Source organism: Anolis carolinensis, chromosome 3 (genome assembly GCF_035594765.1).
Source record: "Anolis carolinensis isolate JA03-04 chromosome 3, rAnoCar3.1.pri, whole genome shotgun sequence".
Lineage (NCBI taxonomy): Eukaryota > Metazoa > Chordata > Lepidosauria > Squamata > Dactyloidae > Anolis > Anolis carolinensis.
Window position 1 is genome coordinate 276,314,889 of NC_085843.1, and position 18,169 is coordinate 276,333,057.

Consider the following 18,169-nt stretch of genomic DNA (forward strand, 5'->3'; position numbering starts at 1 on the left):
CATCAGATACAACTCCACAATTTAAGTACATCAGGACCTCAAGTAGCAAGGCTGCATGAGTTCTGATATTGGAGTCCTACCTCTGAGATAAGTCATTCAAGTGAGCTTCTTACTTGATATTCAAATGAAAAAAAAATTGTGATAACGAGCCCTAACAAACACTGAGTAATCAAGTCATGGAATATCAATGGATATCCCATGACTGCGGGAAATAGCATCTAGAATTATGCATCACAACTAGGGTGAGAGTAAGTCACAATTTATAAGGCTTTTCTTCTAGAAATCTCCATGTGAGGTCTGTAATACGTATACCAATGAGGACTATAAACCAGGCAAGACCTTATAGTTCTGTGTTACCATTTTATGGAGCGTGGAAAAGTGACTTTTTTGAATAGCAACTCTCAACATGGATATCCTGACTGTGACATTCCTGAAACTGTCATCTAAAAAATAACTTTTCCAACTCAATCGCTTTGGAGCCTACATTTGATGAGTCTTGGTCTGGAAGGTATCCGCCATTTTGTCAAATTGAGGATGCAGGAAACAGAAAAACTGCAGGCGGTCAACCACGAGAAGCCATGTCCAAGCAGTGCCCTCCATGCTTGGTTTGTGGCTCTTTTCCCCAGACGGCCTACCTCTTTTTTGTCTGGCACTGGGGCTGATATTCTGGTCTCGGTTGTTAGACACTTCCAGGCTTAAGAACTCCGATTTATTTTCACACAAACTCATCGACTTTCTGTTGTACCTTTAGATAACAAAAAAAATTAAACAACTGTTTTAGGTAGCTATCAGAGGAGCATGAAAGCTATCTGTCAGTGCTTCCACAATTCATCATTACAATGTCACTCAGTTTCAAAAACTTCCTGTCAAATTATAGCTTTTGACACTAAAAATGCACAGTGAGGGGCTAAAGAGAATTTGGAGGAAATATACGTGTTAAGCAATGGAAATTCACTCTGATGTTCCTGATTGTTACTTTTCTTGTTCTGCAACCAACCACTGGAAATGCAGAATGGACATATGTCTAGAGAAGAAATATGGTTCCCACCACATTTTTCTCAGTGTATTCAACTTAATAACCCTAACAAGGAATAAGGTTTTCACAGCTACAATCCCAAAGTTCAGACTCAGGCAAAAGGAACTGCTCGATAAATGAAGGATTCAGTATTTGCAAGCACTAATTGTTTTATCAAATTAGAGTTTTGTATCTGGATCATTCCCAATTTTAGCAGGAATTATAGGGCAGTCCTGTCTCTCTCTTTGTCCATGAAACATTCTGACCTGCACTAATGCAAATATGTAAAATGGAATCTGTCAAGTACTTTTTATTTATATAAGGAAAAAGAATATACATGGAATCCTGCCAACGCCCACAGTTAAAAGAGTGATCACATAATTTGCAATCCCAGACTCCATCAACTAGATAGAGATACTTCTTTATGAGTCACCAACCCATTTTGCAATTGTCCATCTAACTTCACTCATCTCTTTTCTTCCATGCCCCGTTTGTTTTCTTCCTCTTTCAGTTTTTAGTCTTGCTGGTTTCTCTGCCCACTCCCTTTCCCATATCAACCCCATCTTTCCGTTTTAAAAAATAACTTGCAGAAGTAGCACAAGCTACATGCCTATGTATCAAAACGAAAGAAGATGTTCTACAATGTTCCTCTCTATTTGTCATTCAAGACATTTTTGTGGTCTTGCGGTATAAGCTGAGCTCCTGATGGATAACACAGTAATTTCACAGTAATGGGTGGATGAACGTTATCTGATTAATGAATCAAGCCTCCATCCATAGGCAGGGAACCACAGGTCCTTCCACTTCTATTACTGAATCTCATGCATCTCACTTCATGTATTTTATTTTCCAGATTCCAGAGACATGCTATATTGTGTTACATTTGTTTCTTTTGAGTCCCAAGGGATTATCCCTATACGGCACACTTACAGCTTCTGCCTTGCAGGCAGATATCAAATAAGGAAGGCAGGAAGGAAAGTAAACTGCAAATGCCAAAGTATCTTCCTTAGCTTGGAACTGGGTCAGATCAACACAAATTCCCTTATTCAGATGTTCTTATGTTAGCTGGTCTTAATGTAATTGCCTCATTGTACATTTGACACATTTTACCAGAATGACACATAAGACCTCACAGCTGCAATATCAGGCTTCGCTTTGGCAACACGGCCCTGGATTCTAAGTTAAGAGCAAACTTTAAGACTGAGTCACTAGATCATAAGATGCTGCTTCTATTTACTCACTTTAATTCTGGTCTTCTTTATCCAGATTAGTAATAGCACAATTTTTCTAGGAAATGACTGAGAGGCGGTTCAACAGTCATTGATAAGTACTGTAGTGCAGGACTTTTGCACAAGCTAGAGTTTAAGACCTTAGTTTATGAGGGATCTTTGAATCTAAATTCTAATGAAAATGATTTGTCTATCATGCTATAGAAATCTAAATCCTTGTTCAGAGCCACCAAACATAGCGTATTGTGCTAAACAAACACAGGGTGGACCTTCCACAGATATACAAACCTCCCTTGCTTAGTTTTCCAATATACCTCACAACCTCTGAGTATGCCTGCAATAGATGTGGGTGAAACGTCAGGAGAGAATGCTTCTGGAACATGGCCATACAGCCCGGAAAATGCACAAAAACCCAGTGATTTCAGCCATGAAAGTCTTCGATAACACCTTCATAACTTCCAAAACATTCATTTGTTAGCTTCTGTGTGAAACACAGTCAGAGCCAAAGTAGCCTTGCTCAGTGTACAATCTCCAATCCAATATAGGTACATCTTTTTGGAAAAGCAGACCGCATTATGCAATATGACCCCTGTATCCACGGGTGATATGTCCCCAGATTTTGTGTTGAAATCACAAAATCACCGGCAAAAGAGAATCCTATTGAAATTAAGGATTTCTGGCCCAAGAATATATGGAGTTGTGCCAGATTATCTAGAAAATATATTTTTTTTGTTGAATAAATGAAACTGCAGGTATTAGTCCCACAGATACAGGTAGGTGTCTACTACTGTACTCATCTTCCTCAGACAGCAATGTACAGTATAGCAGATGTTTAACCTATTACCTGGAGGAATTGAAGGAATTCATTGGTGCATGATATACACTCTCAGTGATTCTTTGGTGCAGCTGGCTTGCCTCTGAGAAAGAAAACAAGAAAATACAGCATTTGTGAATGTTTCCTTGTAGTTGCATGCATATAAATATGATCACTTGCACAGAGGTGCTTGAAACTAACCAGGGTTGCGGGGTGACTGGTGGAGATTTATTAGTCCAATACAGAACAATAACCAGCTACGGGAGAGTAGGTTGGGGGTCGTTTACTGATTTTCCAACATCTCAACTGCCACTGCCCTGGTGTCAGAGAATCAGTATCTATCTACCTTACTGATTGAGATGTCCTTCAAAGGATTATCATGTGAATCCCTTCAGATGTGACTGATGTACTTAACTCCTATCACTATGTGATTGCAGTGCTCTGTGGATATGTGAGGAGGGGGAAATGGTTGTTTTTAAGTCCAGCTTTAATTGTGATTCTGCATACAGACTCTAGTTTAGAATTTACCAAATCCATATCCCCTCTGGATCACTGAGAGACTTAATCAGCATGTTTTTCTTAAATCTGCAGATGTCAAAGCATATATATATATAACTCATATTTTTAATATTTTCCCTTCTGGATCAGCATTATCATCCTTAACAGCAATGCCACCTTACGTTTTAGTTTGAAATAATGGTTTTAAAATTAAAAAAGCAAGATATCAAATTAAATGATCAACTGCAATTCATGTCTGGCTGACTGGTTGTGTTTGACCTGGTAGGGAAAAAGCTATGAAAGTTTCTTTTAATGTATGTAAACATGTATGTTGAAATTCAGTATATATTTGTGCATATTCTACATGGTGAGGTAGAATATTATAAGCACAGTAAGTGTATGTGTTGTCTTGTCACATAATCTACACAAGGGTTGGGGGACCTTTGTTTGTCCAGATTAGGTTGGATCTTCATTTGTACTAAGTAAACATTGCTAATGATTATGGAGGTTAGAAAGCATCATAATCTGGAGATCTTCATTGTTGATCCAAACCAGCTTTCCACAACCCAGAACCCTTTAGATGTGATGAACTACATTTCCCATCAATGGCATTCTTCCAACACCAGTTTTGGCAGAGGATAATGTGGATTCAACACATGGAGGATATAAGTTAGGAGAAGGCTGATCTACACAGGAGGAGGAAGAGAGATGGGCATGCCTATCTTACTCTGTATATACTGACTGCAAGAAATCTCTTACCTCCTTAAAAGGATGCCCTACTCTCTGAGAAAAGCAATGTACCTGTGGGGAAAATCCCAGCACTCAATTAGGGAAGATGTAGTTATCAAAATAGAAAGGAAAAGATGATTTCATTTTCCACTCTCACTTCATGGTTGCTTGCTACCACTTGCTGGGACAGAATTAAAACCTGACTTGTGTATCTCATGTTCATCTTCAACATGTAAGGTCAGGTTTTGTTGTTGTTTTGTGCTTCCGGCGGTACAGGTATGTGCTCAGTCACCTAAGTCTGATGGCTGCAGTTAATACCAATCCAACAGTCTGGATGAAGTATTTTTCTGGTTTTCTCCAGGGCAAAATGGGAAAACTAGCATGGGCTGCATACTTTCACCCTCCCTATTCAACTTGTATGCAGAACACATCATGTGACATGCAGGGCTTGAGGAATCCAAGGCCGGAATTAAAATTGCTGGAAGAAACATTAACAACCTTAGGTATGCAGATGATACCAGCCTGATGGCCGAAAGCGAGGAGGAGCTGAGGAGCCTTATCACCAAGGTAAAAGAAGAAAGTGCCAAAGCTGGGTTGCAGTTAAACATCAAGAAAACTAAGATTATGGCAACTACACCTATTGATAACTGGCAAATAGGGGGAGAAAGCGTGGAGGCAGTGACAGACTTTATATTTCTAGGCGTGAAGATCACTGTAGATGCAAACTGCAGCCAGGAAATCAGAAGACTTTTACTTCTTGGGAGGAGAGCAATGGCCAACCTTGACAAAATAGTGAAGAGCAGAGACATCACACTGGCAACGAAGGTCCGCATAGTCAAAGCAATGGTATTCCCCATAGTAACATATGGATGCGAGAGCTGGACCATAAGGAAGGCTGAGCGAAGGAAGATAGATGCTTTTTGAACTCTGGTGCTGAAGGAAAATCCTGAGAGTGCCTTGGACCGCAAGAAGATCCAACCAGGCCATCCTCCAGGAAATAATGCAGGAAATAATGTGGCTGAAGTATTTTGGCCACATCATGAGAAGACAGGAAAGCTTGGAAAAGATCATGATGCTGGGGAATATGGAAGGAAAAAGGAAGAGAGGCCAACCAAGGGCAAGATGGATGGATGGTATCCTTGAAGTGACTGGGTTGACCTTGAAGGAACTGGGGGCGGTGACGGCAGATAGGGAGCTCTGGCCTGGACTGGTCCATGAGGTCACGAAGAGTCGGAGACGACTAAACGACTGAGCAGCAGCAGCAATGCTAGATGCTACTCTTCCCCGCCCGCCCCAATGGGAACTGAGAGAATACTAGCCCGTGCATGTAACAGGTTTATGTGAGGTCTTCCTAGAATATGATGATGATTGCTGTATTTTATTCTAGAAGCTGTTGTGCAAAATGGATTTACAATCAGCCCTCTACATTTCTATGATCAGATTCTAAGAGAAGTTGACCATATAGTTGTACAGAAGGTTTTAGAGATTCCTTGAGAATATTTAATCAAACAAGTTTAGTAACCAAATCCGCAAAAGTCAAATGTGGAGGGTTCACTGTATATTTTTGGATTTTATATTCATAGGTATACTCATGTATATCTCAAAATCTTAACAGGTAAGCTGTGTGCATAAAACAGAAGAGTCACTCTGAAAAATACTCTCAGATGAGGAGACTATGACTATGCCTTACATCTACACCAACCAGTTCCCACTGCTTGGTATCTTACCTCTACAAGCTTCCAATTGTCCTGTTAGGACTTTTCTGATCTCAGAGACCCAAGTGTTCTTCAACTCCACAGATGCAGCCTGCAAAAATAGGACAAATGGAAAATATCCAACCAGTCCGTCCTATGATGGTATTCCTGCAAAGTAGCAGCTGCCAAATCTATACATCAATGCATCCACTCCAGCAAACAGCCCAAGCAAAAAAGACACTCTCCAAGGTGCTGAATCCATTCTGGGAACAAGGTGTGATGTCATGGACACCTTTAAAATTTTACATGCAAGCCCAAACAAGATTCACCATTCCTCTGACAATGGGGACACTAGATGTCATTGCAAATGTATGTCTAAGGTGTCTCTAACATATTGCATAACTCATCCTAACTTATAAAAAACTTACATTCTAGGACTATAACTCCCAATATCCCTCAGCCAGCATGGCTAGTTGACATGCCACGTGGGAGGATTCTGAGAAGGTACTGTCCTCAATGTCTAAGATAAAGTACAGCAAAACAGAGACCATCTTTTAACATGAAGAGAAAGCAAAGTATAGTGCCCCCTTGGGTTTCTACTGTGTTTCAAAATGTCACCTGGATCATTCTGGTTACATACAGGGCCTTTCAAAAAACAAAACAAAACAAAGGAGGAAGCAACTTTTCCCCACCATCTCCTGTGCCTAAAATTACTCACGGCCCACACCTACTAACCAGTTCAATTTAGGACACAATTTGGTTTCGTTCTTTTTGCAGTGAGTGTGATGGTGGGTTGTGTGCCCCCTCAAGGCCCCTTCCAGTTCCCCACTCATGTTTAAACAAGTTTAAAAATGGGCACTCGTCAAAGACATTTGACTGTACATATTTGCAATATAAGTGAACTACTTTGCATCCTCTATAGTACTGTGGATTTGCTGATTCTTCTATCACAAACATGAAACTCCAGAAAAGGAAAAGCAACTGGGTGCATGGTTGTGTGTGTGTTTGGGGTGGGTGGGTAATAGGATGCAGCAGCTAGAGAACAGTTAAGCATTTGTTTTTCCACCTGTTGCTTCCCTCCTGCAAGCATCTGCATCACTGTATGTAAGAGGAACATTTTGTTCCACCATAAGAGAAAAGTAGCTTGCAAGGCTGGACTTACCAGTAGGCAGAATGAAACGCCGCGGGCAGCAGATTTTTGGTTCCATTATCAGGTTCAGTTAGTCAATCTATCAGTATTTTATTTTTATTGCTAGGAAGGGAACAATGTGCTTATGGGATTGTATGCCAGATGGGTCAAAATATTTTTCTTGGCTTTACTTGAGTTGGAACCATTTGCTTAGACTCAGGCAATAAAATGTATTGGGTTGGCCAAACAGGTTGTCTGCCAAAATCATTAGTGACTATTATAAGCTCTGAATGAGGAAGTACAAAATTGTCACTCCCTGCTCCTTTGTCTCAGGAGCCAAGGGGTTTTTTTGATGGAAGTTTCATTCCCCAAGTGACTCTTTGATCCACTCTGTCATCTGTTAGCTATGACAACAAATTAATTCAATAGTTCCTAGAGGACTAGGCTTGGCTAGGCTTGAAGGGGAGGGGCCGCTGGAAATGTGAAAAGGTATGACTTTTGATACCTGAATAATATAGACCTCTTCTCTCCCGTTGTACCAGATCTCAAATTTCTTATTGTCACCTTTGACGTTTTCCGTAATACCAACCGTGCTCATCTGTTTAAAAGAGAATCCTGTATCATGATATTTTACCTATACATTCTCATTGATTTTAGTTTCCATGTAAGCATAACAACAACACAGCAATTTCATTATAGGCCAAACTTTCAGCCTTCAGCAATAACTTGAAAATGTTATTTTGGATTGCAGTTCCCAAAATTCTGAAGCCAACATGTAACTTCTCCATGTTCTGCCCAAGACAATTGACACAGGAATCAGACTCTTCGTATTATAAACATACTGTTTTCTGATTGAGAACACCCTGCATCACATTGATGGCTTAACTGTTTACATTTTTGTTGAGAAAGTAAGGGATCAGCTTACATTGGAGAAATACCCATCACAGGCCCTAGGAACAAGAAAAACTGAGTGGAAATTGGAGAAAGGTAGGAGATTCTAAGCTGCATCAATGAGAGTATAGTGTCTAGATCAAGGGAACTAATAGCCATTCTCTATTCTGTTTTGGTCAGACAGCACCTGGAATACTGTGTTCTGAGCACCATAATTCAAGAAGGATGTTGACAAGCTGGAACCACCCAGAGAAGGGTGACCAAAATGATCAAAGGTCTGGAAGCCAAGCCTTATGAGGAGAAGCTTAGGGATCTAGGTATGTTTTACTTGGAGAAGAGAAGGTTTAGAGGGGGTATAATAGTAATATTTATATATGTAAGTGGCTGGCACACTGAGGAGGAAGCAAGCTTGTTTTCTGCTACTCTGGAGACTAGGACACAATGGAGCAATGGATTCAAACAGCAGGAAAAAGGATTCCATCTAAACATGAGGAAAAACTTCTTGACAGTAAGAGTTGTTCGATGGTGGAATCTGCTGCCTTGGAGTTTGGTAGAGTCTCCTTCTCCGAAGGTTTTTAAGCAGAGGCTGGATGGCCATCTGTCAGGAGTGTTTGGATTGTGTGTTCCTGCATGGCAGGGGGTTGGACTTGGATAGTCCTTGGGAATCTCTATGATTCTAAGAAGTGGACAGGGCTGAGACTATGGGCCCATATTTATTTAGGGCGAGACTAGAGGCATGAAGGCCATACAAGCCATCATGCCACATTGCCTGGTTTCAATTGCTGGCTGGAAAGCCACATGTATAAATCTCGGATCTCTTAGATGCTCCTGTGCTAGGAGCCAAAGGTCAGAAAGTCTCCAGAGAAACAGAGTCATATGTCCTTGGCTAATGGGCTGAGCAATGGCGCAAGGGCCAGCTGATCTAACAGCAGCTGGGGATGGCAGCTGCTAACAATCCAGGCACCAGGTGAGGATGATCAAGGGATTTTTAAAGAGACTTTCAAGCTCCAGTCTAAGCAGATCATTTTGGATATATGTGGAATAAGTTGCCAGACCAGTTCTTCAGAACAATGAAGAGGCAACAGCCCCCAAGTCTTCATCCTCAATTTTTCAACAATTAATTTCTCCACTGTTCTTTTAAACAAAGATTGAGGCAGCATTTTATGTGTTCATCTCTTCACTCTTCTACCACAAAATCACTTTCTGATGATATGCAAACTGACAACACTAGATTTTACATTTGTTCCTCAAATAGTTCTACATATTTGGGAGGCAGAGGACCTACCTCTGTTTTCTCAAGAGCTGACTTTAATAATAATAATAACAACAACAACAACATTATTTATATCACACCACCATCTCCCGGGACTCGGGGCAGCTCACAAAACACTCAAGGTGTGAAACAAAATACAAGTGCAAAACAAAACATAGGCAATAAACAGTCAACACAATATCATAAATTCACAGTACCCCCTGGTAAAAACAATAAAATACAACAATTGCTGTAGATAAAACAGCAGTATTCGACCTCACAATTGTAAAGTGCTAAAAAGAGTCTAAATATGAATATGAAGAAGCATATTCTGGAAATCTGAACTGGGTTTATGAATGAACATTCCTGAAATTCTAGATTAAGTGGTGCTGTTTCTCCTTGGAGACGGAGAGGCAAGTCCACTTGATCTGCTGCTCTTCAACTGACAGGGAAGGAAAACACCTTTTGTATTTCTTTAGCTTCTAAGAAGTTCTTCAAATGCATTCCTAAATAACCCAGGCCAACATACCAAGACATCCTGGATGGATTAGCACTAATGAGCATAAAATATACATGTTTTTTTGACTGGCAGACAAATGAGTAGTCGGAAAGCTTGGTAAAGGATGTTATACTTCCTAAAGGACTTAATGATCTAGACCAGGAATGGGGAAGCTGCACTGTTCATTCCTTTCTATTGCTTCCTCTTACTTTTGACAGCGGTTAGCTTAACATTGATAGGAAGCTTGCATAGACTATAACAAATTCATGCGAAAATGCCTATAAACATTTCCATTAAAAGCAATAGTTGAAAACTACACAATCACTGAGCCAGATTTTAACAAACTTGGCAACAATGTCAACAAGCCCTTGGGCCAGAGGTTATCAATCCTTGAATTCCTTCCCCTACCTTTACAATGTGGCAAAGATTAGGACTAGTAGAATTGATAGTCAGTTGTAGAAAATTCACAGATAGAGAGAGAGAGAGAGAGAGAGAGAGAGAGAGAGAGAGAGAGAGAGAGAGAGAGAGAGAGAGGTGTTGGATAGAGACAGGAAGTAATGAATTTAGCTGTACTGTAAGCAACCTAGTAGATTATATGCATGGTGTTGGTGAAGGATTTTAATCTTGGACATTCTTAAAATTTTATATTATGTGATTTTATTTTGTAATGGTATCTGTTTTATATGAACTGTTTTGTAGATTGTTTTATATGAATTGTTGTTTTTACATTGTTTTTAGGCATTGAATTTTTGCCATTTACTGTAAGCCGCTTTGAGTCTCCTCGGAGAGAAAGGCGGGGTAAAAGTGATGTAAATAAATAAATAAAATAAAAAGGGTTTGTGCGCTTGGGACTGGAGATGGGATCAACATTTTTGCTGCCTGTTGTAGCCATATTTTCATCATGTTCCATTAAACAGTAACACCAAATTTAAACTCCAAGTGTCCTTATGCAAAGGAAAAATAATTTTCCACTTGCAACTTTCTGCAGGGACAAGGCTGGGCAAGTTTATTCCACTTCCTTTGCAATGGTGTATCGGCAGTTGGTCCACATTTGTTGATGGCCCCACAGAATTCTGTCTCCCTTTTCTTCCACCACAACTAAGCACTTACCTTCAAAGAATTTTTAAAGCTGTATGAAGGAGACTTCTCATGGCCATCTGTATTTTCTTCCCGCTTCTTGCAAAACAGTAAGATTTTTGCGTAAAGGAAGAGATGCCTCTGCATTGGCTTAAACCTGGCTAAATCTTTTACTTTATTGTGTCCCTTCTTATGATCTGTCCAAACATTAAAGGAGCCCTGCAGGAGCAATTTACCAAGTTCATGCACATCTCCCTGTAGAAAGACACAAGAGAAGACAAGAAAACATAAAGAATACTTCCCAACCGCATTGCCCTATTTCTTCCTGTTAATTTTGGATTCAATTATTTACTCAGTGTTAATATTTAGTTGCCATTTTTCAAAGAAGTAGTCAGAGTGCCACAAAAACAACTGTAATGGTTTGTTTATAAAATCCCCACATCTTCCTCCAGCACTGTCGTTAGAATTTCTGTAATCTAATATCAGTATTATCTGTTAAAATATAAAACAACAGACAACATGGCAGGGGATTTTGGTCTCTTTCAACTCCTTGATTCTATAGTTCTATGAAGATTTTGCAATCTGTTATCAGTACTGTGGAGTTTGAAATCAGTTACTTTTTAAAATTACACCCTCCTTGCAACCACTCAGGCAACATGACCAGGGATTCTGGGAGCTATTGTCCCAAAAAGGAGTATTTTCAGTCTCTGGTATGGACACCTCAAGACAAGACCTGAGTGTAGACTGAGGAAAACTGATGTGCTTCAGGGAATGCCGAGATGGGCGAAGAGGCCTAGGCAATGGGCAGAGATTAATTATTCCACCTTCTTCTATCCTTTTATATGGTCTCCAGTTTGTTGTTTATTTGTTCGGTTGCTTCTGACTCTTCATGACTTCATGGACCAGCCCAATTTGGGGCACCACAATTCAAGAAAGATATTGACAAGCTGGAATGTGTCCAGGGAAGGGAGACCAAAATGGTAAAAGGTCTGGAAGTAAGTCCTATGAGAAATAGCTTAATGATCTTCACCCTTAAAAAACCATGTCCCTGAAGAGTTTGTGGTGCCTCAAAGTCTAACAAATACAATACAATCCCCATATCAATGGGTCTGGTATCCATGGTTTCATTTATACATGTCCAATAAAATATGTCTTCTCTAGGCATTTTCTAGATCCTCTAGTGCATTCTTTTGCTGGAAATCCTTCATTTCGATATTGTTCACTATTATCCACAGTTCTACATATCTGCCCAAAGTCTGTGAACAGATACAGGGATTGTATTGTGTATAAATGGCATGGCATAGGTTTTTGTAGGGTAGACTCCCAAGGGCATTTAATTAATCAATCAATTAAACACCCCGAGATGATTCTCCAGTTTCTCCTGTGCATTTTATTGCGTGCTTCCCAGTCTTCAATACCTTGCAAGAATCTTTGTTATTTATAATCAGGTTTCTTAACCAGTATTTCCTTCCTGTTTTTTTTTGGGGGGGGGGGGGTTGGTCATATTGCATCAGTAGAATATTCGAATCTGGGGAGTGGGGTGAGCTCCTGTCTGTCAGCTCCAGCTTCCTATGCAAGGATATGACAGAAGCCTCCCACAGGATAGTAAAACATCTGGGTGTCCCCGGGGCAACATCCTTGCAGACGGCCAATTCTCTGACACCAGAAGTGACTTGCAGTTTCTTAAGTCGCTCCCTACATGAAAAACAAGTAGAATGTTGATCTGATATAGGACAACAGTGTCATCAAACCAACCAAGTTACAAACAGTCCCCGAGTCACAGATATACATACAACTCATACTTAAAAACAGGGTTTTTAAAAAATAGTGTCAGAAGTGACTTGAGAACTTGTTGCAAGTCATTTCAAGTGTGAGAGAATTGGTCATCTACAGAGACACTGTCCAGGGGACGCCCAGATGTGTTACCATCCTGATGGGAGGCTTCTCTCCTGCCCCCGCAAGCTAGAACTGACAGACAGGAGCTCACTCTGTCTCACGGATATGAACCGGCAACCTTCAGGTCAGCAGCCCAACCTTCAGGTCAGCAGTTCAGCTGGCACAAGGGTTTAACCCACTGCGCCATCATGGCTCCTGCAGGCGCAAGACAACAGGAAGTGAGAGAAATCCAATTATCACAGGAACAGAAAGTAAGATGAAATCTTCTAAAGATAGGTACAGACAACAAAACAAATGTCACAGGAGTTTTAACTCTTCCCTATGCTATACAAAACTTATATATATGGTTCAAGTTACATTTACAAATTTACCTGTTCCAACTTACATATAAATTCAGTTGAAGAACAAAATTACAGAACCTATCTTATATGTAACTTGGGGACTGCCTGAACTTGAAATATAGAATATCAGTTGAATAACTTAAATGTAAATTGAATTGTCTTAACCCTCTACTAGTTAAAAAGATCAAAAAGCAGGAAGCAAATAACTTTTGAATACAGATTATCTAAGATCCAGAACAGGTCAAACAACTATCACATAGGGTTAACAATATATTATTTTCATTAAATTAAATCAAGAACTTCTTTCCATTCCTGCATGTAGCTCCCATTCTCTATACAGCAAAGAGATTGGTGAGTTATACAGTTTTGTAAAAGAATTTGGTCAGTTTGTCACGGACATATAACATAATGTTCAGGGAAGTATAAAAAATGGAGGAAGTACAAATTGAAAAAAAAAGACAACATTGCACACACAATTGATTTGTCCCCTTTGAACTCAGTTGTGACTTTTCTGCCATTTCTAATGAATGTCTTAATTCACCTCAAAACCTGGTAACCAGCAATGAACCAAATAAAGTGTCTCAGAGCATGATTTACTCTCCTCCTTTGGAGTCTTTAAACAGAAGTGGTATCTTTGGGGAGTGCTGTCATTATGTCTTCCTGCAGTGAGTTGGGCTATGTGATCCCTGTGGTCCCTAACGATGCAATGGTCCTATGCTCTTCCATGTTGCTTTGCCCTCCATTCCCACCAAATCTCTGTATGAGAAAATACAAATTATTTGGAAATGTATGTGTTTTTCTAAACTGCATTCTGCAGTTCCCTTTTGCCTCCGAGCATGTCAGCAGTTGAACTTCTTTTCTGAACTTCCAAACAAGGTTTGCCATGCTTCCCTCTGCAGAATATGAACACGTGTTAGCTATGGTTTCATTGCCATTGTCCCTAAGAGATCCTTCACCAGTGTCATACCCAACTGCTGCTGCTGTCTAGCAACTGTTTGGCACATCTAGAATTAAGGCAGTTCCACATTACTTGTATGGACTTGCCTCAATGTTATAGAATTATGGGAGTGGTAATTTTACAAGGTCTTTAGCTTCCTCTGCCAAAAGGAAGCTTCCTCAGTCCAAAGGATTGAGCAATGGCGATTAGTGATGCCAAACTGCAGTTAAAGTGACGTCAGAGTGTGGATGCACCCTAAGTCTTATTACTGAGCGAAGCCTGTCTGACGTGGGAAACCCTACCAGCCGCACAGCTGCCATCAGCATAGCCTCAAGGGAGCATGCAATTCCATAACCATGGAATCATAGTGCTATTGATGCGTTCAGGTATTAACTTGGGTTTTTTTCACATTTCAAAAAAAGTTGTAAAATAGCACTGAACTAGAGACATCAGAAAGGAATGTAGAGTTCTGTTTCACTTTTAAAAGCTATTGTGGAAGGGTATCTTTTCCATATCTGTTCTATCTTAAATCGCATTTTTGAGACATAGTCTTCACTAGTATCTGGTTCACTTGCTTTGAGTTTTTGAGCACATTTCTTTCATCTATGCTGCTTCTTCTTTCCTCTTTCCTCTGCCCACACAATTCACCTCTGGCACAAATGCTCTCCTGCTTGCCACAGAGGGCATACAAAGTGATGGCGGTTGCTTTTGTTCTCTCCCCCTTCCCTCTGAATTGACATTATGAGATAGCAGAAAACAAAAAGTTTCACCAGCATTTTGCTATACCCACACAGAAAGTGTGTGTGTATGTGTTGTTGTTTATTTCTTCAGTCGTTTCTGACTCTTTGTGACCTCACGGACCAGCCCAGGCCAGAGCTCCGTCGGCCATGGCCACTGCAGCTCCTTCAAGGTCAAGCCAGTCTCTTCAAGGATACTATCCATCCATAGGTTGGCCCCTATAGCCTTTTCCTTCCATTTTCCCCAGCATCATTCTCTTCTCCAAGCTTTCCTATCTTCTCATGTTGTGGCCAAAGTTCTTCATCTTTACCTCTAATATCCTTCTCTCCAGTGAGCAGCCGGGCATTATTTCCTGGAGTGTGGTTGGATCTTCTTGCGGTCCAAGGCACTCTCAGAATTTTCTTCCGACACCACAGTTCAAAAGCGTCTATCTTCCTTCACTCAGTCTTCCTTATGGTTCAGCTCTCACATCTATAGGTTACTACGGGGAATACCATTGCTTTAACTATGCGGACCTTTGTTGCCAGTGTGATGACCTGTGTGTGTGTATTCAAAGGAAAGGCTGTGTCATCTCCAGCACTCATTCTGAAGACCATACTATGGCGTTTGTTATGGGAAAAGAGCTCTTTCCTTTCCTTCTATGTGAGAAAGAGAACACAAATATTTTTACTGGTCTTTCACAAGTTCAGTAGGACTTTTGTCCATCAAAAACCTGTTCCCAAATTAGACCATTTCTTCCCTAGTAATAAAGAGAACCAACAAGATTCCAAGTAACATTTGAGTCTGAAATCCACCAGTTGGTTACCTACCTCATAACCTGTAATGGCTATCTGGTGCATTGAGTCATTCGCAGACTTGATGATATCGAGCACAGTGGCTAGAGCTTCTTCCAGTTCAGCAGTGCCTTCTGAATTTTTGCTGCATTTTAACATTTCCTGATTTGAAGGAAAAGGATACACAACAGAAGCTGAGTGTTAGAAGATGCAGCTAATGTTTGGAAGCATCTTTTAAGAACAGTTATGCTGTTTGTTTTCATCTGGATCAGACATTACTCATCATTACTAGATTGCCTTAAGATGATAAAACCTTTTTTGTTGTTTAGAGAAAGACAAAGGGGCACATACCAAAGAATGGGAGACTAAGAGGAAGTAAAATACACAGAGAGAGAATGGGAAATGAAGGTGTGAGGAGGCAGCAGGGGAGAAAGAGAAGAATAGATGTCTCTGGTTTTATTTAAAAAGAGAATTTGAATTACACAACAAACCAAAATAAAAGGTGCCAAATTATATCCTAGACTGTTGTTTGAATTAGACCAATAGCTTCCTTCTTTGCTTTGGCAGCATTCCTGATTTTCCTACTGTACTGTAGGGCAGAACTACCATAGTTTTTTTTAACAAAGCTGTTTCCAGATGGTCTATTTCACTTTCTCCCTTCTTCCTAGGAATATCCGGTACATCATCAAGTGTGAGATGAAACCATCACACAATGCAATTTAGTGCTGTGTTGTAATAACAAATTACATGAGGTTAAGGCAAGAAGAAAAACACACTGAGCTTGTGCAACTTGATATTACTAGAAGTAGAGACATGAAGCAACAACAACTCTATGCTTTTTATAACGTCTGCATATTAATAATGATAAGAAAGAAAATGTCTAATGAGACATTTTGTGAGCAAACGTAATTGTTAGCAAATCTACCTTTGAATAGGAATCCTCAAGACCTACAGAACAGAGAGTCTTTCTTCCAGAAATTGCATCACACATTACGGGAACACAATGCTGGACTAGACAAGCCTTTTGTCTTGATTCAACAGGGTTCTTCCTAACTATCCACAAGGACAACTGTATACTATATTTTTGTTTTTACTTTCTGTGTGCAATTTACGTTGATGCACTTGATAAGAGCATTAACTTTTATGTGCTGTTTTGCCAACAGTTTGTGCAAGAGAGATGTTCAGGGTGTGGTGATGAAGCCCTTACCTTTGCATAAGTATTGCTGTGTTGCAAGCAAACAAATCACAACTGAAAGGCATGTAACTGCAGATAACGGAAGCGATACTGCTCACAGCCATCTATATAGTTCCGTTGCAATCGCATGTAGCTTAAAGGCAGCCTTCTCTAGTTCTATCACCCAGATATGTTGGCCTACAACTCTCATCATCCTTTGTCAGCATAGCCATCTGGAGGAAACCAGGATGGGGAAAACTGCCTCCTTGGGGAAACTGGATCATGCTTGGGTTACTATATGTGCAATGCATCACACAAAGATGAGAAGTCCCAGATATAATATCTATAAAATACTATGCAGTCGTTCTCCCACATTTGTGATTTTTTACTTTTATGGATTTGATTAAAAATGTTCTCTCTAGAAATCTGTCCTCCACTGTGATTCTACAGCCAGCTTCACTCAGTCACTCATTCAAGTAACATAACAGGAAGATCTGCTTTGCTGCTGGCAAGTGCTATGACTATTTAGTGGATCATGTGGGATTAGCCCACTTTTGCACCATTGTTTTGTTCTAGTTCTGAAGATGACACAATAACCTCAAGATATTGAGATTAATTGATTCTCATTTAATAACATTGCTTGATACTGGTATGTAATACACCGGTGTACATATGCATACATTCTTAATGGCATAATAATTTGGGGTTTGATTCTAGGACATTATCCCAAGAATGAAGTGTAGCTTTGACTACCAATTACTGGAGTAAAAACAACAATACAGAATGATACTGACCCATGCCCGCCAAGACGCTTAACAGAAGAATGTGGCTATTATCCATAATTGAAGACCTGAAGTGGGACTGCACAGACCATAAATCACTTCTAGCTTAATATACTGGACTTTTGGCAGGGTTTTGAACAACCTCCTCCCCTTCTTTTAAGAGTGCAAGTGTCATGAGGTGTACATTAAGACAAACTGCCACATTTGAGGACATTTTCACAGTGGTTTGGATTATTTTCTTGCTTTTAAAAAATGCCTTGGACAGCCCACGATTTGTGGGAAGGTGTTTATCTTAGAGATCTCTAAAAAAAGATGTCTCTCACTTGCCCATGTCTCTCACTTGCCCCTTCTGTTTTGAATAGATAATGTTTATTTATTTTATAACCCACCTTTCTCCAAACACAGGATTACATTGTGTTTTTCAGTTGCATATACTTCACACTGTGATCATGCCTCATGTATTGTTCACTGCAGCTGTCTATTTATATTCTGCCTTGCCAAATGGCACTTAGGCAATGATATACAATATCTCTATTAGAATCATAGAATAGAATAATAAGAGTTGGAGGTGACCCCACGAGCAATCTAGTCCAACCCCATTCTTCCATGCAGGAAAAGCACAAAGTACCCCTAACAGATGGCCATCCAGCCTCTGTTTGAAAGCTTCCAAGGAAGGAGCTCCCACCACACTCCGAGGCAGA

General features: G+C 40.1%; 1 protein-coding gene across 7 annotated transcripts in view; it reads right to left on the reverse strand.

Annotated features, from left to right (window-relative positions):
• mcf2l2 (MCF.2 cell line derived transforming sequence-like 2) overlaps positions 1-18,169 on the reverse strand; it is a 196,908-nt gene that overhangs the window by 18,271 nt on the left and 160,468 nt on the right. For all 7 annotated transcript variants that reach the window (XM_062976810.1, XM_062976815.1, XM_062976813.1 and 4 more), the window contains exons 21-26: positions 15,549-15,674; positions 10,861-11,082; positions 7,614-7,706; positions 6,013-6,091; positions 3,089-3,161; positions 636-745 (exon numbers count right to left, since the gene is read on the reverse strand). In XM_062976810.1, the coding sequence (XP_062832880.1) occupies positions 636-745; positions 3,089-3,161; positions 6,013-6,091; positions 7,614-7,706; positions 10,861-11,082; positions 15,549-15,674 (703 nt within the window). The remainder of the gene's footprint in view (positions 1-635; positions 746-3,088; positions 3,162-6,012; positions 6,092-7,613; positions 7,707-10,860; positions 11,083-15,548; positions 15,675-18,169) is intronic.